Here is a 23,635-nt window from a genome sequence, read left to right as displayed (position 1 = left end):
ACAGGGGTTCTACTTAAAGCCACATCGCCACTCCTGAGGAATATAATGGTTGTCTGATATGTTAGTTACATTTTCCACACCCGCGTAACGCAAGAACTGTTTCACGCTAGAAATACTCGTAGGTGTGGTGGTGATTGTCCCTGTAGTTCCGGGACTAGAATAGGGCTACGGTATCCCCTGCCAGACGTAGAAGGCGACTAAAAGGGGGCTTCTGGGGTTGCGGGCGGCAAGAGTGGGAGCTCGAACCGTCCAGCAAGCGACCCCGGGAAGGACGGCGGTATGTGTGGTCGCATACCGTCGTCAACACTACATGGTGTGGGAGGAGCGAAAACTGCACCCCCAGGGTAGAGCCCGATCGGGGCATAGCGCTTGGAGGGCTCCGGTTGTGTTCCGTCGGAGATCCCGGAGTTCTCCAACAAGCGTTGAGGACGGCCACCGGGGGGGTTTTAGTGCGGTAAAAATCCCACATTACCCGGCGTCGCTCCCACGTCGTCGGGTACCTTTTGAAAGTTTCCCCCTCGAAAAAAAAAGAAAAAAAAAGAAGGTGTGGTGGTGGTACCTCCTCGTTCAAACCATTTAAGTTATACCACCTATCATCAGGTTGTCATTTACAATACAGGAATAGTAAACGGACATGCAGTCCACCTGATGGTAAGTGGCTACTGCCGCCCATTGACATCTGTAATCAACCCCAGATAGGATTAAAGCACTACCTGACGTTATCCACGGATACATTGCTACCCCTGAGGACTATGTAAGAATGCTTACGATGAATATGTCGCTCTTACCATACCCTTAAATCCAGAACACAGCAGCGCTTAACATTGGTGTTATTAGGCAGAAATAGATGGCGATGATGATGATTACAAAAGGTTCTTTAAACTTTCAATCACCTTTAAACTTATCTATTACTACTTGCAAAATACTCAGCAGCAAACTTCAGCGTTAATCTCAAAATAGCCACGAACAAGAAGGAATCTAAACAGGATTCCGGTAATTCCTGATGGTGGCACGATTAGCAATCAAGACGATTGGTCATCCGGCATCAGCGGCAGGCGGCCGCTTTGTTGGGTAATTGCCCAGAGATCTGCTAAATGAAGATCCATTTGATGTGGAATTTACTGGAGGATTTTTAACTTGTACGTTGTAATGAACTACCAAAGTTATTTATAGTCGAGCTACAGACATAGATCGTGTTTGCTGTGACATCCTATTTAAAAATTTTAAAAATTTTGTCAATTTTTGCAAACCTAAATTGTTATGAACTACGGTAGCCAGAAATGGTTAAGATTTATTACTAATGGGCGTTAATTTAGACCTAAAACTGGAACAAATCTTAATATTGGATGATTAAAGTTTATTATACTAACGAGCTTTTGCCCGCGGCTTCGCTCGTGTTACGAAGTAATATTTTCATGCCTATTTTATCCCCTTGGGGGTAGAATTGATCAAAATCCTTTCTTAGCGGATGCCTACGTCATAACATCTACCTGCATGCCAAATTTCAGCCCGATCCGTCCAGTGGTTTGGGCTGTGCGTTGATAGATCACTATGTCAGTCAGTCACCTTTGAGTTATATATATTTAGATATACACTCATTTCTTTATGAAAGGGCAAAGTTCTGGGTAGTAGAGTTCTTTGTATTTCTATAATTGCCACCTTACAAGTTTGTGAAAGAAGTAAATAAAGTGGCGGTATCTAAGTAGTTATATTTTTATAGTTAGTAGTTAGTTATATTATAGTTATATTTCTAAGTAGTTGTATGAGAAGGGGTGTTCGACCTAAGGTATATTATAGGTGCCCATTATTTGGCGTTAACTATAACTGAAGAATATCATATATAGTTTTCAACATCAGAATTACAGTTTTTTCTAGAAAATAGATGTGTAAGTTACTTAAATATTTTGTTAAAATTAACGCGATTATTTTGACTATTTCAGACTACAATTGGATTTGGAGATCGAGCAATTGACGAAGAGTGTCCTGAATCTATATTCCTGTTCATTATGCAGGTAATTGATTATTAGTAGTGATTACGTAGTAGTACAATCAAATGCCCACTCTGGAGTCTTGGGTTCGAATCCTTAGCGCTGCTCTTAGACAATCGGACTCTATTAAAAGACATTGATTTTAAAATAATGGAATTGGAATAACAAAAGGGCATGCATTCCACCTGATGGTAAATGAACTGCCGCCCGTGGATATTTGGAACCGAACACACACATGATTCACACGAATGTACGCACCGATATACACAAACACACGCATAGATAACAAAACATAAACGTACCGAGCTTTACCATACATTATTATTAATTTAAGTTTCTCATTTTAAGTGACAAATGTGTCTTATAAGTAAAATAAAGAGAATTGCTTCGAAAAAAGAATGCTACGGCCGTGCCGCTTCTTTTGGCTCGACTTGGCAGAGGCACTGCCGTGCCTCCAGATTTTTTAAACCTAACCCCAGACAAGATTAGACCCTACTTGAGGTGCGCCTAAGACCTAAGTTGGAACACTTCGGATGTCTATCTTACCGTCCTCACCAATCCCTTTAAAGTGGAAACATCACCCATTTACCATCAGGTGGATTCTTCAATATTATTAAACATTCTAAAAAGTTATTCAAAAACTCTTAGGTGTCTGGGATTCAACTCTAAACCCCGTAAACTGTTAAAACATACATAAGTAGATATTAAGACTGGTTAGACCACGTTAGGAGTGGATAAAATTAAGGAATATCATGTTTCATGTCAGTCAAACGCAAGGAAGTGCCCTCATTGAAGTTAATTCACTCAATTATTGCATTTTTTGAAGACTGGAACCCTTTATACTTTTCTCAGTTCTCGTACTGTATAGATGCGTCACTGTCTACTATGAGCAGTAATTTAAGTAATCGAGTTGTCTGATAACAATTGCAAAATTATGTTATCGTAACATATCTTTTGTCTTTGTTGTATTTTTGTTACATTAACATAATTTATCTGGACGACTCAAACATCAAATAATTTTGGAAATATTAACTTGGACGACTTCACTTTTTGGACGAAATTAAAGTAACGAATCGACGGGTAGTGGACACAGGTAAAGGAGGTCTCTTTGTGAAATTATCTGAAGTCACCACATGCGTGGAATAAGCGCAAATCGAGAGATAGAAAGATTTAGAAGGATTTGAAGGGGTTGATGGATGGAACGTAATTCATTCGTACATGAAACACAAATCATTTTCAAGAAAAATATAAAGAAAATAAAAATATTTTTTGTAATTTCCAGTTGATCCTGGGTACCGGGCTATCAGGAGTGCTGACGTGTGTTGTGTATGCTAAGCTGACCAGGCCGGAGAAACTGTCGCGAGATGGAGTCGGCTTCAGCAAGAAAGCTGTTGTAAGTTCTGATTTTTAGAGAATCTTCTGTTTGAAAAAAATATCAAACTTTTCAGCTATTCTGTCAAAATTGTCACAAGTAGTAGTTTTGAGTGACTCCAGATATTTTTTCTATTTGCAGTTGGTTATAGATGTTAATGGATGACGTCATCGACCCATTACTGTCCCACTGCTAGGCACGGTCTCTTCTCAAAGTGAGGGGGTCTAGGCCAAAGTCCACAAGTACCTAAAGAATTTGTAGACTTCACATACCTTCGAGAATATTTTAGAAAATGACGTGAAGAAACTTACACGTCTGATGGAGACGTGTAAGTTTCTTCACGTCATTTTCCTTGACCGTTTGAGCAAATGATAAATATTCTTTAATACAAACATATGTAACTTGAAAAATGTAAGAAGCTTGTCTAGGATTCGAACCTCTTGATTAAGACTTAATTTCAAACTAGGCTGTTACTACTCTACATAAATGGCAATGTGTATTTAAGTTCAAGAAGAGTACCTGCCTCTAAGTAAAATAATAAAATTTGAAGTCAATATTTTCAAAATTCCAGATCAGTATGCGAGACGGACGCCTGTGCCTGATGATTCGAGCCTGGGACCTGAATCACGATCACATCATCAGCTCGGAGTTCACCGCACACTTCATTAATACTCACAGGTGTCCCTCTTTCATATTCTACCTTATCTAGTTTTGTCGTTGTGTATAGTTTTATGGAAATTATTTTTTTGCTTTTTGTTAATAAGTCCAAGGTCATAATAACAGCAGGTTACAAATGCAACTGTAGTTAGGCAAAGTGTCTTGACAATTATTTGATTTTGGTAAAACCTACCCATACACAAAAGTGCCGGTGAGAAAATTGTAATTTGGGCGACTTCCCGCTACTCGTCAAAAGATGGCACTACACTTATTTTGAATCACGCTATCGAAGTTTTCTCAATATTTTGCATATATAGAAGCTCCGAACTAAGACTGTCGGAGTACGGCCGCTCGCCGGGCATGAACACCTAGCTCGGTGGGAGATCTCTCTTTGCCAAAAACTATTTAACTGCTAATCTTACATCAGTGTAAAGCATGTTATGGTTCGAAGGGTGTAGCAAAACGAATATATTCACATAACGAACTGCACTATTTTTTATGCTGCTTTTGTCTGACGGTGGGAGATCTTCTTGGCTACGTGATCACAATCAGAGAGATGCCGTGCTCCAACAGTCTTTATAGTTTATAGTTTTCAGAGCTTGTATATATACAAAATGTTGAGAGAATATCGATAGCGCGTTTCAGAAACAAGTGGTGCTCTTGAAGAGTTGCGAGAAGTCACTTCCGCGATTTTTCCGAAAGTCATCACAATTGCTATTAAAACAAAAATGTTGATTAAGTTTCTCTCAATTTCCAGAACAAAGGAAGGCGAGGTGATCCGCTACTTCGCTCGTAACCTGGCGTTACAGCAGAAGCAGTTCCTCCTCTGGCCGGTGACCCTGGTGCACGAGATTGACGTCACCAGCCCGCTGTATAAGTATACTCCGGAAGACGTTGCTAATAACAGGTTGGTAAGGTTATGGGTGGTTTAGGCCTTGTGTTTCCAGAACATATTACGGCTACGGTATTCCCTGCCTGTCGTAAGCCTTTAAAAGGGGGCTTCTGGAGTTGCAGGCGGCAAGAGTGGGAGTTCGAACCGCCCGGCTAGCGACCCCTCGAAAAAAGGCAGTATGTGTGGTCGCACCCCGTAGTTGCTACTATGGGTTGAATGTGGATTTTTCAATGTTGTCCATGTATTTGAAATTTATTATCACATGGCATAAGGGTGACGAAAAACATTGGAGAACATTGGAGAGAAAAACATATCAGGGTCGGTGTCTGGTACTAACTTACACTTAGCCAGCGTGATCGATTATGACCATGCCATCCCACTCACTCTTAGATTAAACTCTTGTTTATCAGTACGATAAGAAAGGAATCACAATTGTTTATTTTATGAGACCAATTTTAAGAACATATTTTTACTGTTTCCAGTTATGAGATCACAGTAAGCTTGAAAGGTGCTTCAGCGTCCATGGGCACCTTCACCCAGAGTCAGAGCTCGTACATGCCGCGCGAGGTGCTCTGGGGGCATCGGTTCCCACCTGTAGTCAAGTGAGTACACAAAAATACTACTTATAAGTAGTGTAATCAAAGAATTTGTGGTTCACCTGCGTTAGCTTTTCAACTTTTTCAACATTTTAACAGAAAAAATACTTGTTCCACAAAACAAACAAACAAGCTTGTATTCCATCAATTTGAAGGTGGTAGAAACCTTTGTGGTTCAACTCCAGAGGCACCACGGCCATACTCATTTCTGCCTAATGACAGCAGTGTTAAGATCTGCTATGTTCTGATTTGAAACGTGTGGTAAGGGAGACTTTCTTATCCAAACTCCAACTTGGTTGATAGGGATCGCGCATCATCTATGGCTATCCTCAGATAGGACCCCTATCCGCGGTAGTAGCCACTATCAGATGGACTGTTACCTCGTTAACTACTAAATAATTATAATAAAAATTTAAAAATTATGATGGTATTTTCTGTTTTTGTAGATTCGACACCCACAAACAAAAGTACGTCATCGATCATTCAAAACTAGATGTGACAGAGGCCGTTGACACTCCCTTTAATAGCGCATGTGAATTATACAGGTACCTGTTTATTTATTCAAATTTATGGCCAGTGTTAAAACGCGCAGATTATATTCCAAAGTATCCAAGTATGTTCCAAAATACAATGTATTCTTCCACAACTAGCAATTATTTGATCCATACAAGAAACAGTGTGATGTGACTGTACCACTATACACTTGTGTAGAACGGAACTAATTTGCAAACAAAGGTGATGGTTCGATCGGGAGCTACCTTCTCAACACCCATGTCCAGCGTCAAGTAGTTCTTACGTTTCGTTGGCAAAGTGTGGATGCCGGCAGACATCCTCCTGAGGTATTCCCTCAGGACTATTACATGGGGCTCTTCAAGAGGGGTGTAAAAAAAGCTCTCCTTCAAAGCCGGCGATGCATTGGCGACTCCTGTGTTATTGCAAATGTCCATAGGCGACGATGACTGCTTTCCATCAGGTAGCCCGTCTGCCTTGTCGTTAGGTTAAATATTAAAAAAAACATATTGGGTGATAGTTTAATCCTCAAGTGATAGGTAGGTGTCTAGGAACACCTGTTCAATATGGAGTTGTTTACAGATTTCCATGAGCACCAGTGATCATAATTAGGTAGACAGCATGCTTGTTGCTATGTACTTCAGTCTTACTAAAACATGTCGCAGACCATTGCAAGATATTATCCTAAATTTATAATAAGGGTCTCATAATGCACCAATTCCACAGGTCCCGTTCCCCCAGCAGTTCCCAGGAGCGGTCCTCCCAGGACACGTGTCCGGGGACTCCTGGCAGCTTCAGTGAGAGGGTTTCCACTTTCCACCTGGAAAGAACCTCGTCCTTTAAACGGAAAGATAGGAAATCTTGAGCATTATGATCATCTTTAGTTTGTTAAGTTTGTGGCAAAAATAATCAATACATAGATTGGGGTAAAGTGGGGTAAAATCGTAAGAATTAAATTTAAAATAAATCTGCACTCATAGACCAACTCTAGGATTACTTGTGTCATGGGCACATACATAGATGAATAAACAAACACTCAGACCTAGAATATTAATCTAAATTCATTATTTAGATATCATTTGACTGAGGATAGAATCCGGAATTCTTTGCGCGTCAGATTGGTATGGTGATCACTGACGTGACGGCTGAATTGGCCTGTTTTTTTTTGAACTTGGGGATATCATAAACCAACCAACGTGTGGCACCAAAGCAACATTTTCATAGCGTGCTATTTAATGTTACAAATTAAAAAAAAACATACGGTCTTGTCCCAGGGTTGATCAAACCGTGGTATCAGGGAACATACCCTGGTAAAAATAAATTTAACAATTAATCAATGTGAATGTGATTTGTACAAAAATGTTTCAATGAAAAGACATTCTTTTCACATAAATGTGAGATTGTTATGAAGAAACAAAAAAAATAATTCTAAGCATTGTAATAAGTTAAATAGATAAAAGTACAATATTTTGTAACATATTGATAATATTATGCGTGTCTTTTAATGTATAATAAACAAAACCAGTTTTGTTGAATACATTAAAAGAAAACCAACCCGAAAACGATAACCGAAAATTATTTTTGCTTAATGTTGTTTGAAAATTGCATTGTTGTCGTCGAGCAACAATTTTTTGTTGCTCGGGAAATAACAACAGGCGTCATTGTTGAAAATTTTTAGTTATGTATCATTAATTGTTCAATCGTGTTAAAGCACAAACCCTACTATCTATTAATTTTATTAATTTGTCAGCATTTAAATAATGCATTTACTTTTAGTGTGATTACACGAAGATTTTTACGTCAATTAGATACGTTCATTATTTAAGCGTGTTATTAAGTTATCTACATTTAAAGCAAGATGAAAAATATTATACTTTTTTAACATCCAGCAATTGTAATAGTCATCAAGCCATAATATGTGATACTCTAATCACTCAAGTTCAAATAGTTTTCAAATCCTTGGTATAATTCTCAACTCTTTTTAACTTTGAAATAATCTTTTAATAAAATAGCTTAAGTTTTGTAGAGTACGCTTTCTCAATGTTGTTTAAATAAAAATAAATGTAAATTTGGTAAGTAATCATTGTTTTATTTCTAATTTTACAATCATTTCCAAATTATAAATTATATATTTATTAAAAAGTGACAAAGGGAACTTCCAACTCCTGCATCTATCATAATTATATATCATAACTAGCTGACCCGGCAAACTTTGTACCATTTCAAAATCTATTTATCAAATTATTTCATATAAAATATAGCCTATGTTACTCGTAGATAATGTAGCTTTCGAATGGTGAAAGAATTTTTAAAATCGGTCCAGTAGTTTTTGTGCCTATTCATTACAATCAAACAAACAAAGTTTTCCTCTTTATAATATTAGCAAAGATAATTGTGTTGTTTTGAAAACCAAACTTGCTTCTCCAAAATTAGGTGAACAACGTGCATTATTTGTAATGTAATAACAAGGACAACATTGAAAATAGGATATGCTCAATAACAAATTTAATTACCTAAGCCCAAATAATATAACCTCGTAATTTATGTTTCTTTAATATAGGATAGGGAAATGAGTATGCAGTCTAATGACAACTACTGCCATGAAGACCTATAATCAAGCTCAGGTAAGATTAGATTTGTAGCTGATGTTGGCCACAGATGCATCACATACCCGTGACGTTTAAGATGGAACGCCTTGGATAAACTATTTTCTATTACCACATCCTTGAAACCAGAAAATATGAGAGCTTAACATTGCAGGTATTAATTGTAAATACATGTGGCGGTGGTGCCTTCGGAGGCGAACCACACAGCGTTCAACTGCTATGAGGTCAAGTCAAAACCACTCTTTGTGTGTTGGTCGTAGACAATATTTCTAAAATTAGTTCATAAGCAGCAGATGAGTAAGAAAGTGCAAGTGGTACATTCAAGGTTAGCAAAGATGCAAGTGTCGTTACACCTCTATTTCTAGGCCACACCTCGGATCAAAACAACTATTAATATATTTATGCCTTATCTTTTGTAGGATAAAGGAACGACGTTATCTTGACTTGTAAGATAAGTCGATTTAGTTGTAGAACATGATTCGCTAGACACACACATATAGTTGACATAAACTAAAATTAGTTGATGCAATTTTAATCTTTCTATCAAAGGTCGTAAAGATAAAAGTTGTGTACACTAACCAAGTGATCTAGGTAACATAATTGTGGTATAATTGATGAAATAGTACTAAGTATTGATTCGTGAGAATCTTGAAGTGTTTCTGATAGGAAATAATCAGATAATCCTGAAGATTTTAATCCAGACTTAACGGAAGCACTTAGAATACATGTATTGATACGCGCAGTTGTGTTTACGTTAAGGTGTTGATTTCCAAAATGGATTACGCAGGAGAAAGGAGAGGCAGCAAGAATCGAGCTCTAGAAAGATCCTTAAGCTATTCAGCGGCTATTGGAAATGGCTCCGGTCGGTCATCAATTGAAATCCCAGCAATGGTCAACACAGAAGTCTACACAAATGAAGAAATCAAGAAACATTATCGGATTTCCCAAAGCTATGTTGAAGGGAAAGAAATATCGTTTCCGATGGTAGCAACGAATTTTGACACGAAACAAAACATTCCATCTGTAGTGGACACCGGCTTCAGTTCCCAATTCTCCAGTGAAGACGAGACTACTGATGATGGTTTGATAATGACGATAGATGTAGACACAGACAGTCCAAAGACATCAGATACGAGGCAGTTTTCTGATGCTACCACCCGACCGATGGTCAGTTCAAGTGGAACTAATGATGTGTATGACAGAATAGACTTAATTGAAAGTGTGTATGATAGTACGACGGCGCCGAGTACTAATTTTACTAATTATTCGAAACGGAAGAAGAGAAGCAATAGGCGGAGGTAAGATTTTGAAATAGAATTAAAAAGGTCCATTCCATTTCATGTACAGTTGTATATCATAAACTAAATAAGTGAAAAATATAGTGATGAAAGCGAGGTCCGACTCCGAACCCTAGACATAAACATCTGATTTTTTCAGTTACGTGGAAAGTGTTAAAAATATGTGTGTCTTAGAAATTATTTATCAATTCTTAAACGGTGAATGACGCGAAGGAAGTAACGGACTCTCATTCTGTTTGAAGTTAATCATAAAATCAAGGCATCAAAAGTTACATCATCATCATCATCATCATCAACCCATTACTGTCCCGCTGCTGGGCACGGGTCTCCTCTCATTATGAGAAGGATAAGGCCATAGTCCACCGCGCTGGCCAAGTGCGAATTAGTGAACTTCACATACCTTTGAGATTTTTTTTATAAATCTCTCAGGTATGCAAGTTTCCTCACGATGTTTTCCTTCACGGCTTAAGCAAGTGATAATTAATTTCTAATACGCACATAATTTTGAAAATCAGAGGTGCATGCCTGCGATTTGAACATCGGACCCCTCGATCGAAAGGGCAAGTTTCTTAAGCACTATCACTATCACTGAAACAAGAAACTCTGAAAAGTTACATATTTAAATTAAATTGGAAAAAATATAATATAACACCTAAACCGCAAATTTCTAAGTTCGACTGTCACCGACCCAATATTCATTATTTCGATAAATTTACTTTCTTTTACATGTCGACTACTTGTTTTAGGTAAATGTATAACATTAATCATAATGTGAAACGGTAATATTTCTTCCGAGAGTTTTATCAAAATTTTTGGGTACTTTCAACTTTCTAATCAACTCTAGTATTTTCGAAAGTACGTCTCCGTATCATGTTGATTGATGGAACTGTTTTGGGAAATCGATCAGTTATCGCGGTGGAAGTGGAAATCGTATTGCCTTTTATCAAACACACCTTGGCCTATTTCTTTTGCTAATTTGCTTTAACGATCTTTCTTTATTTAGTTTTAATGTTCTTGTTTTATCAAGTAGATTTATGTGGCGGTGATTAACACGAAAAACTGTTTATGTTAATTTTAAATTACGATGTTTTCGATAAGGAAATGCATCCCATAGATTATGATAATCATCTATAATATATGAAATAAAAGATTCTTACATAATTATCATCATCAACCCATTATTGTCCCACTGCTGGGCACAGGTCTCCTCTCAGAAAGCGAAGGATTGGGTCATAGTCCACCGCGCTGTTGCGGATTGGCAGACTTCACATACCTTTTTGAGAACATTATTTTTAAGATCACTCAGGTATGCAGGTGTTTTCACGATACTTTGTTTATTGGTATTTATTTGAGCACTAAACTGCGCTTCATCGCGGTAAATAAAAAATCCTTACAGGGTCCATACTAATGACATCATCGCTGAAACTATTTCTATCACATCAAGCACGGATATGTTGGTTTCAACGATCTAGTAACAGACACGCGAGGTAACATACAAAGCCTTGAAAGCCTTGAAGGTACAGTGCATCTTTCTAAACTAGGATTTTAATCCTATTTGAAGTTCTAGAGGTCCATGAGGGGCAGAGGACGTAAACCATTAGGAAGGATGTTTGCTCGCTTGGTACTTTTATTTCAAAAAACAATTGGATCGCTGTACACACCAAGCTATCTTCATCATGATCACTACTGACATTATTTCATATCTGCATTGGCAGCTCCACAAACCAATTTATTTTTTTTATTTATTTGGGAAACAAACAATTCATGCTATATAACATAGTTAAATGGTTCAGAGACACAAACAGAAGAATAAACAGTTTCCACTATTAAATTTCACAATAAGTTAAAAAGCAAAATGAACATGAAGTACCACAATGAAGAGGGAGAGAAACACATACATTAAAAAATTTATAAAATAAAAAAATATATATCTATAAAATGATGTAAAAATCTATTTAAGTTCTCGTATTATTTGTCGTACACTCCTCCTGTAGATACCTATCGAATTACAGAAAGGATCGACGCTTTGAAGGTGCTTGTTGTAGTAATTACATGACCGAAATAAAAAAGTATTGCTGGTACGAGTATACTTAGTTCTACTTAAGAGGAGTGTAGAACAACGCTCTACATCGAGAGTTAATTCTGGGGCAACTAAAATAATTTTGTTTAATATGTTCAGTTATTTTTTAGGAAACCATCAAATAACATCCAACCTGATTCATTTTAGTAGATAAACTATCATTATTGGACATTTGGATAAGATAACAGCAAATACTTGGTATTTTATTTATTTTCCGTTTTACTTAGCCTTATATGTCATGTACCTGTTTGCTCACAAACTTAAAAGTACCTATTACTTAAAATGGACTCTTCTGTGATTGAATTTACTTGAAAAGGGAGCTCACGTTAAAATGGTTGCACTTGATTTGTAAAAATGTGGTTTCATCAATGATAAAACGCATTGACCTAACTAGGTCAATACCTTGTTAGGTAAATGGGTCTGTTGGTATATCTCCTATTACCGCTATTACGACAGGATAACTTATTTACGTAAAATATTTTTTTTAATGCCAAACCTTTCATCAAAATTGTCTAGTATTTTATGTGTGATGAAGTAATGCTCTAAGCATTGAGAGACTAAATAATTTTCCAATATAGATGATTTCTTGAAAGTCACTCAGATATTGAGATATAGAACGTCAGTATCCATAATGGCTACTACTACTACAAGTAATAGAATAAATATATTCTATTAGTAGTTCAAAGCTTTAAAATTAAAATTTGAAGACAAACAATAGAATATTTTTGCTTTCGAAGGAAATAACTTACCTACATCTGTTAGTAATTTTAGCAATGTGCTACGAAAGTTCTAAAAACAATTTTTATCTACGTAAAATGTCCAATTTTTATGTACTAGTAGGCACAAATTGGTTAAGATTCAGGATTACTAATACTCGTACATATGTAACAGTGACTAACACGAATAGCTATCTGCGTTATTACAAAACACTTTTTATTGGTGAAGGTATATCTTGGCTCTGTTTATGACTTTCATTTAGGTGTAATGAATGCGGAAGCACGAAGATTTCCGACTTTCTTCTCAGGGGAATGGATTAAGTATCTTTGATTGAAAGGACGTATTTCAACTATTACTGTATCACTGCTTGTACAAGTTATGTTATTATCTATTAAATCCTTTATTTTTAACAGAAAATGCTCCTTATTGATCCAGAGACCTTAAGAAAATCAGCCCAGAAAATTAGCGCATATAAGTCAACCCAAATAACTTAAGTTTTAATATTGGAATAATAATACATAAAAAATCGCAATAATACGCTTAAAATCTTAAATACTTATCAGTAAATTTGTATATTTTAGACATCAACCAGGCAGACCAATTAGATCTAGAAGAGCGGTGTGCAAGAGTGGAGAAGAAAATGTTCCAGTAAGAAGTAATATTCCTGCCAAATCTATCAAATATATGCGAGATATTGTTAATACTGTGGTAAGTATTAGTATTAATAAAAGTATGTGCGCTGGTTTCTGTAACTGATGGGTTGGTTGATTGGGATGGATGAATTACTTCAAAAGTCAAATTACAAACAAGCTTACTCCCTAGGCTAATCTAGCAGTGAGGATGTTTGTCATAGAATCATAGCATAACAGCGCGTACAAAAAACCTAATCCTTCAAAACATAGAGAAATGTGAACTTTAGCATATCAATAAATTTCGGTACAGCCCAGAATGTAGGAAAAATTATAAATTATTTTATCCTATCTTACTTTAAGCTTACTTTTAGCTTTGATGTTAAGGAATCCTTTGTAAGCAAACTAGTGAGAATACGTCATAATTATGTTAATGGTGGTTGAAACTACCTATCTTCCACTGGCAACAACATACACACGGACTATAGTTTCAACCCTTTTTATTCAGAACCGTTCTTATTCTTAGTCGTCCTTTCACCCCAGTTATAGTCCGCGCCTAACTGCTAGTCCGCTCTGAAGTTGTAGCGAGCAGGTGTAGTCATACAATTTACAATGGCGACGCGATTGATTTCTATATTTGGAGCGAAGTAGCAGTTTTTCGCGGACTATATAGAAAAAGGACTTACGCGGACTATGGGAAATTAATAAGTCAATGAAGTACTTTTAAGAAACATTTTCTCTCCACAGATCAACAGTAAGTGGCGCTTCATCATCCTGATGATGTTCGTCGCCCACTTCGTGTTCTGGCTGGTGTTCGCTGGGATCTGGTACGCTGTGTCCTCGTCCTATCAGGATGACATCGGGGATGGGAAGGAGCACTGCATCACTGGCACTTCCTCCTTCGCTGGCTTGCTCATGATGTCTGTTGAAACTCAGGTAGGCATTTTATGATTTTTTTTTAAGTAGCAAACGAATATGCTGTCTACCTGATGATAAGTAGGTATTCACTATCACTCGTGCACATTTATGCATAAACGATTTCAGAAAGGATTGGAGTCCTACCTGATATCGCATTTACGAATACATTGCATTTCTGTTTTCATCTGCTCTTTTAGACAAAGTTGCAATATTTCATTCATGCCAGATCGCAGTGGCACTACATTGCTATTGTGGTAGGAAGAAGTGTGTTGATAATACTTTTCACGTCGAACCACAAAGTCTAGAAGCTGAATATTTTCTATTCCACAGATGACCATAGGCTACGGTGTAAGATTTCCAAACGAAGAATGCCCTGAGGCTATCATCATTATGGTTTTGGAAGTGAGTATTATTCTTTGTTTATAAAAGGAATTGTTAGCTTGTTCATAAATTTTCTAGATTGTTCTACACATAGATAAGTATAAACTAAGTACAAAACTTTAAAATATTTTAGATATATTTAGGACTACATACCATGTTCATTTTATTCCTTCGCCATTTAAGCAAGCGATCATAAAAAGTCACTGGAAGTTATTTCATTACTAATACTTATTTTTTTTATTATAATTTATTTATTCCTATTAAGATTTAAGAAATTTAATTTAAAATGCTTTTTTTTCAGATCGTAGCCGGCACTGCGTTATCTGGTGGGCTAACGAGTCTTCTTTACACCAAACTAGTTCGACCGAACAGACACGTATCTTCAGTTGGTTTCAGCAAGAAGGCTACGGTATGTATTAAATTTAGCAATTATAAGGTTTTTTTTATTTAGACTCATCATCAATTTTAGCTCATGTAGTTTAAGTCATCTATGGGCATCTATCAGTCCCAAATAGAATTGTAGTCTGGTCTGAGTTCGGTTAGATACCCATTGGGTTAAGATACAATTGAGCCTCATGTAAGAACTTTTCTACTTGACCACTTCTTTAGCTTTAAGCTGGCAGTGGCGCTAAAACACGAGGTGTTCCAACTTATAGGAAACAATGACCTTGTATCCAAGTTCAGGTAGGACACTAACTCTACCTATATTTGTAATTGATTTCTTTAAGTAACAATAACGATTAGAATACATCAATTCTTGTGAGGTGTGTCCATTTCATAAAAAAATATTTTCTTTTCAGGTTTGCCTTCGGGATGGTCAATTGTGCTTGCAGTTTAGACTGTGGGATCTACTAAACCTACATATCATTGGGAGCACGGTTACCGCGTATATGCTGAAGCCGATCAGGTTCAAATTGTCCTATTTGTTTTTGTATTTTAATATAGGAGTAGGACGAGCATGCAGTTCACCAGAGCAGGTAGTTGAATCTTTGTGGTTCGATTCCGACGGCACCACCCCGGCGCCTATATCTGCCTCATAACAGCAGTGTTAAGGGCTGCTGTGTTCGGGTTTGAAGAGTGTGGTAAGAGAGACATACTTTTCCGAGGCGTTCCAACTGCTGCTTGTCTTCTACTTCTGCTAAAAAAAGTTATTGTATAGTATCGTTATTTACTACAATAGAGGTAACCAAAAGGATTTTTTAATAAAAAATGCATATTACAAATTAAGCGAATATTTGGAAAACTAATATATGAAAAATAAAATAATAATAATAATAATTAACGAAGAAATAAATGCTAATCAAATTAAATAATTTTGTAAATCTGATATCAATGTTTAATTGTTAATATAAATCGGCCGCTCTCATATTCATTGCTACACCCATTGCGGGTTCATGTGTTTCTAGAATTGTAAATGATTTTTATAGAACAATTGTAAACCATGATTGCAATAAAGTATTGAGTATTGAGTATTAATCCGTAGACGTATACATAGATGTTATTTTTAAAGCTGTGCATTTTAATTTCGCGATAAGAAAGCCACTTGGCAATTGATATATAAGATTGATGACCCCAGTGGCTACTTAACATCAGATAGACCGCATGCATGTTTGATTGGTGATTCAGACAGATTTCTGTATGATAGATTTAGATTTCTATTTTTGATTTAGATGTCGATGGAATTGTTTGTAAGTATGCGTATTCAGCTTTAATGTACATATTGGTTTCATACGACACATGGAATAAATGGTTATATATGTAGAAGGCGTCCTCTACTTCCTATTCTATTTCAAGAATTAAAAACTTGCTTAAAATAATTAACTGAAAAGGGATATGAAATAAGTTTTGTAACTTTCACAATTTAAACCAATCCAACGACACCTTATAATTAACATTAACATAATTAAGATAATTAATTAACATTATGAGGTGTCGTTGGATTCCTCAAACTTTGGGCATACCACAGAAATATACATACATAAAATACACACATACATAGATAAGCTTGGAAAATTTTACCTTCCACAGTCGAGTAAAAATCTCATGTAAAAAACGTAACACATTTTTCTTTTGTTATCTAACAGGACGTTAGAAGGCGAGTTGGTCCAGAACTACATCCACGCGTTAAAGCTGAAGCAGGCGCGAGCGTTCCTGCTGTGGCCCATCACCGTGGTCCACGTTATCGACGCCGAGAGCCCGCTGTATGACTTCTCGGCACAGGACATGATGGACTACAGGTGAAGCTCCTATACCAGGTGGTAGGGGCGCCGTCACAACTTCTTCTGCATAATAACAGCAGTGTTGAGTTCTGCAGTGCTAAGGTTTGAACGGTGTGGTAAATGAGACGTACTTATCCGCGGCATTCCAACTGCTCAAGGGTACCAACACATTTATGACTGATCTCAGGTAGAACTCTAATCTTATATGATATATATATATATATGATACTAGTTTTTGCCCGCGGCTTCGCCCGCGTTAATAAATATAACACACTAACATACATAAAACTGTAAATTCGTACCTTCAACTTTGCTAAAGATCATCACTTAATCAAATGCATAGTTTACGATTCAATCCTTACTAATATCGATTAAAATAATCGATGATTTGGGTTCAAAAGATCGATTCTCCGATTAATCGATCTTAGATCGCCATCCCTAGTTCTCGTAGGATTTCCGGAATAAAAACTATCCTTTGTCCTTTCTCGAGTCTCAGACTATCTTTGTACAAAATTTCATTAAAATCGGTTCAGTGGTTTAGGCGTGAAGAAGAGACAACCAGACAGACAGACAGACAGACAGACAGAGTTACTTTCGGATTTATAATATTAGTAAGGATGATTGTATTTAAAACCATTAACCAAACAAGTTTTAAAATAAATTAAGATGTCTGAATAATTAATTTATCTCATTTCCTTCTCAGATTCGAGATAGTGGTCTGCTTGACCGGATCTGCGAAAAGCATGGGAACCATGACGCAGAGTCGGACGTCATATCTGTCTAAGGAAATAATCTGGGGTTACAGATTTAAGAACGTGTTAAAGTAAGTAATTTTGAATTTAGTCCATCAAATTGACGTGCAAACCTTTTCATTATTTCCTACTGCTGGAGGAAAGTCTTTTTCCATATCTAGAGGAGGAATGACAAATGTGCTCGAATAACCCATAACGCATCTAACAAGGTTTAACAACAAATGTATGGGCAATAAACGGGACGATGGATGAACTTAATCTTAAAGCATGAAACTATGCATATGACCACTAGCGGTTACCCATATAATTATTAAATACACCCGAAGTTGTGACTTTGAAGATCGATTCAATCATATTTTATACGATATCTATTCTACGAGTATTTCTATTCTAAACGTTACCTTCTTTTAAACAATAACTCAATAAAAATGATATGGGAGTGGGCTCATGATCTTAACGGAAGTAATACAGTAAAAAAAATGATGTATGTGAAGAATTTGCTTGATTTTCCATATTTCAGATACTCCAAAAAGCAGGAGAGCTACATCGTCGATGTGGACAACCTAAACACAGTAGAACAGGTGGAAACTCCTCTCTGCAGCGCCAGCAGGCTCAAGGAATTCGAAGCGGATATGAAGACTTCTTCCACCAACATATTATCCACTCCAACCAACATTTCCATCACGCCAACCAACACGTCTCTAACCCAGGATGATGCGTCAACGTTATCCAGAAGGGAATCCGTGCCATCCACACCAAATTTCGGCAGAGGTGGAACCCAGAAAAGTTTTGGATGGAACTTCAAGAAATTTGCTCCTGAGAAGTTTGTGACTAAAGAAGGTGTGGAGCAAGAACAACATTTTTAAGTTTCTCTGTCTATATCAAATAATGTCCATTATACGGCGCTGGCTAGCTGTGGAAATCTTTGGCGACGCGTGTTGTGCTATCGCGCCGTGGAAGACCACAGTGCCAGGCAGCATTACGTAACGCCGGAGCAACTCACAGCACCCAAGAAACTTTTTATTTTACTTTACGGAGAATACGACTGTGTATAACAATGGCACATTAATATTTTGGTATGATAAATATTTTCGGACATCAGGGTGAAATTTTGGATTAGCAGCGATGAGATTAATGTAACTGAGGTATTCTCTGAACACTATGGTGCTCAAAAAAGGTGCAAAAACAGCTCTCCCTCAAAGCCAGCGATGCATTGGCAACTTCGTTGATGTTGCAAATGTCCATAGGCGACGTTGACTACTTTCCAAGAGGTAGCATGTCTGCCTAATCGTTAGTCTCAAATATAAATTAAAAAAAAAACCTATGTACATAAATAATCATTTAATATATCATCCCAAAGCACAAAGAAAAGTGATTTTTAATAGATCATTTTTTTATTTTATTTAGTCTACGTGATTAATTAATGTATTATACTTGTGCATGTGATCCATATGATGAAAAAAAAGATAAAAACATACCTGAATCATAGAATAAGATTCCATGATTAATTTTCATCGATATCCTATTGACAGCGAAACATATTTATATTAAGGATGTTAATATTATCCGCCTTTCATAAAAATGTTAGTGTTTTTATAATTTTATCGTTAACCTATTAAATTATTACTTACTAATTCAAACACACTTAGCCTTAGAAATATTTTTAAGCTAGTTTTATTTATTTATCTTATGGTCCAATATACGATTTAAAATTTAAATTTCGTTTTAATGTTTTTCAATTTAATGCAAAAACTAATTTTCATATTATGTCTTTTTACCTTACAAGTACAAATTAATTATAAATGTAATAAAAGTGGAGTATTATAATGAAAAGATACTAAAGGAAAAGGATATCTTCATTGCCCAACCGTGGGATAAGATAGCTCACTACTTCCGTAATTCTCTCACAGTAGATAAATCTTAGTATAACTATCGCAAATTCCACACTATACTTATTAGGCTCGTAAATGAGTCATGATGTAATAAATAAAATTAAGGTTTGTCTGTCATGACGAAATGATAACTTCTTAGGTATGTTTTTTTCATAAATCTATCATATCATCAGTCACCATATCAGTCTGATATGCAAAGGGTTCCGGGTTCGATTCCGGCAGCACTAGCGCCTCTCTTTTCTGCCTAATAACAGCAGTGTTAAGCGCTGATGTGTTCAGGTTTGAAGAATTTGCTAAGGGAGAAATAATTCCCAGAGGAGTTTCAACTTAGTCCTCAGGGCTAGCATTGCGTCTCATATGGTCGACCTTACATAGGAATCTAATCTTATCTGGGGTCGATTACAGATGTCCATAAGCGGCAGTAGCCAAATACCATCAGGTGGACTGCATACTCGTCCGCAACTTCTATATTATAAAAATATAGGTATAGTCCGCGTAAAACTGCTAGTCCGCTCTGAATAAAGAAATGAATCGCGTCGCCATAGCAAATTGTATGACTACACCTGCTCGTAACAACTTCAGAGCGGACTAGTTAGAACTATACCACATATAAAATCGCGCGATTTTTTTTTAGTTACACCGTATGAAAGCAAGCAAAAACTACTTTACATAGTATGCAATTTGGTCCTGTCAGCAGATCCAATCATAGTTGAGTCACGTAATAACCTGATGTATATATATATAATTTGTTATTATTATTATGTTTGTTTACTTGACACTATTTATATGACTCACAACACACATACTTTACAAGATTGAATGAGTAATTTACGTTTTGCATTTTTCGTTTAAAATATTTTTATTGAGACGCATCTGTATTGATATCATCGATCGGCTATGAACGATTTACGATCATATCATCATCTTCATCATCAACCCATTATTGTCCCACTGCTGGGCACGAGTCTCCTCTCAGAATGAGAAGGATTAGGCCATAGTCCGCCGCGCTGGCCAAGTGCGTATTGGTAGACTTCATATACCGTTGAGATTTTTCAGTCTCTCGGTATGCAGGTTTCCTCACGATGTTTTCCTTCTACGTTTAAGCAAGTGATAATTAATTTCTATTACGCACATAATTTTGGAAAATCAGAGGTGCGTGGTGCGTGCCTGGATTTGAACATGGGACCCCTCAATCGAGAGACCGAGTTTCTTAACCATTAGGCTATCACTGCCATCAATGGTAAAGGAAAATAAAGTACTGCTTGCGCGCTTCGTAATATCATGTGGAAGATTCCATGCTATAGAATACTGAAACTTAAAAAGATTTTTATTAGCATAAAGTTATTTTATTGTTTTATATGATTTAAGTAGCAAACAAGCATCCAGTCCATCTGATGGTACGTGGTCACTGTCTCAATGGACAACTGTAACCAACTTCATATAGAAGAGCTCTACCAAAAGCCGATAGCAGATGCCTTGACTCTTAAGAACTAATAAGGTCGCCACAAATATAAGTCAGCACACCCTTCCACCGAATCGCAGAACTACTTTACACTATAAATGGGGGTACAGTACTGATTCTTCCACTCTTCTTCTGGGAGAAGATTAATCTCCCAACAAAGGAATAATGATGGATTTGATAACTTTCATAATTTGCTATTTCATATGCATAAAAAAACTGTTGTTTGAGTTAGAGCCACGTGCTAAAGTTAGTTCAAAATTTCGTTCTTACAAGTACATGTGTATTTCGATCGGCGATAAACCGGTTATTTACCCATATGTTATTATTTGCGCTATTTAAAAGCCGTACGCAATTACTGCCATCTGGTGCTTGTTGATGTTTGGAAAACACTTTCGATTTGGATGAAAGAGAAATATTTTTTATCGATTCTATTAATAATTGGCCAAGTGCGAGTCGTACGCATACAGAGGGTTCCGTACCACCAAATTTTTATTATTATTTAAGTATTTGTTATCATAACAAATTTGACTTTGACTATTACGGGTCAATAGATAAGGCGAAAAACGTCGAAATATAGCGGTTTACTACCCACATTTATTTTGAAATTTATTTTTTAATTTTAGTGTTTGTTGTAGTGGGCACCGTTATACATACTCTGTAAAAATTTCAAGTGTTCTATTATCGTTCAGTACCTTTATTTATGTTTTTACAAAAATGACTGTTTTTGTATTTGTTTACGTATTCGCCCATACATTTCCAATCAGCGCCCCTAGCGGACTGTAACAGAACTAACTCATACTAAGGGTACAGGACAGACAGCGGAGGACAGACAGTAATAGGGTTCCACTTATACACTTCGGGTACGGAACCCTAAAAAACATTATTTTGGCATTATACCCCATACATAGATTGGCGTGCTTTAGACACACACAAAGGAGAGTAGACAAACACCCAGATTGTTACTATAGACTATGTTTAACTGTTTTAGAGTACCCTGCGAAGTGTGTTGATCCATTGGTGGTCACCCATCCAATTTCTGACCGTGCTCTACGTTGCTTTGTAGACCAGATCTAGAGGCACCACCGTCATTCCAACTTCTGCTGTGTAACAGCAGTGTAACTGCCGTGTTCTTGTTCGAAACGGGTAAGGCAAGACATAGGTGGACATATCTTGGTCGCATACCGTCGTACGCAACAGACGGTGTGGCGAGCGCCAAGCTCACTTAGGCGGAGCCCGACGGGCAACGCGCTAAGAGGGCTCCGGTTGCGTTCCTTTGGAGATCCCGGAGCCCTCTACGCAGCGCCGAGGACGGCCACCGGGGGGGTTTTAGTGCGGTAAGAATCCCACATAACCCTACGTCGCTCCCACGACACGGGGTACCTTTTGAAGGTTTTCCCGTCGTAAACAAAAAAAAAAGGTGGACATATCTGGGACGTTATAATTCGCTAGGCGTCACGCGCTCCTAATATACCTTATGACCTACCTATAACTAACTACAGATTAAGACATACTTAGATAGTTATAGCTTTATAGAATAGTGTGCGATATGCATAGAACGTACACGTTACAGTAGATACGCTAATAAGTGTGCATAATGCATTAACTTCAATACCTGCCATAATAACAAATACTAAATGTAACAAAAATATAAAAAATTTGGTGGTACGGAACCCTCCGGTTGCGAGTTCGACTTGCCCTTTGACAATTATTCTAATTATAAGACTATAAGAGGCAATGGGATTCGAATCCATACTCTAAGTATCAGAGATCAAAACTACTATACATTCCATAGAATTCACATAGAGATGATTCAATTAGCTCAATTCAATGTAAACAGGTATTCACTACACGTAAGTAATATATTTCCAATAATGGTTATATGCGATGTGAGTAGCTGGAGTGTCTGCCTAAGTTATAGGGTTGCCGCTTACCGAGTCTTAACTAAACACGAATGTAAGGGTACATTTTTTATATGTATATATCAATTATGTTATTAAGAGGATATTTAATTGCTGGTGAGTTACAATCTAGCAGGAAATTATATAAATGAAATAAGGAAATAATATTATATTGTTTAGAGAATAACATACCATAGAATGGATTATCAGAGAAAATAAATAAGAGTTGTTATTGAATCTTTTTTATATAGAATAGTCTTTCAGGAATAACGAGTTTACATAAATATAATATAAACGACATATTGGCTTCTTTATTTTATTATGATGGAAGAACCCGAGGTGGTTCTACATCGGAGGCACCATCGTCAAATGAATATTATATGTGAATAAAAGATATTTTTAAAACTACAGTCTTTAATTCTATATTGCAGAAAAAATACTTTGAAAAACCACTGAAGAAATCTATATAAATAAAATGATAGAGTTTGGTGGATTGCTTTGTTCGCGCATCGAACTACTGAATTTATTATTTCCACCTTTTTAGTATCATTTCTGAGACACTGTCTCAAATTAGAAAAATGAATGACGATGTCTTCGTTTAATAGAGTTATTAGTTGACCTCCCTGAAGTATGGAGTCTCATACATAAAGTAAAGAAAAATAACGTTTTTACCTTACGTGATCATTCTATATTCAACTCCTACTGCATCACGCGATAAGGAATTTGGTTCCAAAAATAAGTTCATTTGAAATGTTTGTTTATGCCTCT

The 23,635-nt window shown here is 36.6% G+C and overlaps 2 protein-coding genes across 3 annotated transcripts in view; both read left to right on the top strand.

Moving 5' to 3' along the window:
• LOC140755020 (G protein-activated inward rectifier potassium channel 3) overlaps positions 1-23,635 on the top strand; it is a 502,832-nt gene that overhangs the window by 4,599 nt on the left and 474,598 nt on the right. The window contains exons 4-10 of one of the 2 annotated variants that reach the window (XM_073090193.1): positions 1,941-2,012; positions 3,271-3,381; positions 3,932-4,038; positions 4,775-4,924; positions 5,392-5,511; positions 5,952-6,050; positions 6,742-8,010. In XM_073090193.1, coding sequence (XP_072946294.1) covers positions 1,941-2,012; positions 3,271-3,381; positions 3,932-4,038; positions 4,775-4,924; positions 5,392-5,511; positions 5,952-6,050; positions 6,742-6,880 — 798 coding nt within the window. In that variant the 3' untranslated portion in view covers positions 6,881-8,010. Of the gene's footprint in view, positions 1-1,940; positions 2,013-3,270; positions 3,382-3,931; positions 4,039-4,774; positions 4,925-5,391; positions 5,512-5,951; positions 6,051-6,741; positions 8,011-23,635 lie in introns of those variants that run through there. The other variant, XM_073090194.1, reaches the window with a different exon arrangement.
• LOC140755233 (G protein-activated inward rectifier potassium channel 3) lies at positions 9,363-18,701 on the top strand. The gene is made up of 9 exons (XM_073090460.1): positions 9,363-9,919; positions 13,298-13,424; positions 14,093-14,281; positions 14,594-14,665; positions 14,946-15,053; positions 15,445-15,551; positions 16,729-16,881; positions 17,567-17,686; positions 18,136-18,701. The coding sequence occupies exons 1-9, from the start codon at positions 9,396-9,398 to the stop codon at positions 18,479-18,481; spliced, it is 1,746 nt and encodes a 581-aa protein (XP_072946561.1). The 5' UTR covers positions 9,363-9,395; the 3' UTR covers positions 18,482-18,701.

This window comes from Epargyreus clarus, unplaced genomic scaffold, assembly GCF_041222505.1.
Source record: "Epargyreus clarus isolate Ecla_fem2 unplaced genomic scaffold, WU_Ecla_fem_2.2 ptg000032l, whole genome shotgun sequence".
Lineage (NCBI taxonomy): Eukaryota > Metazoa > Arthropoda > Insecta > Lepidoptera > Hesperiidae > Epargyreus > Epargyreus clarus.
The sequence above is the reverse complement of the archived record's forward strand: the minus strand, read 5'-3'. Positions and strand labels throughout refer to the sequence as shown.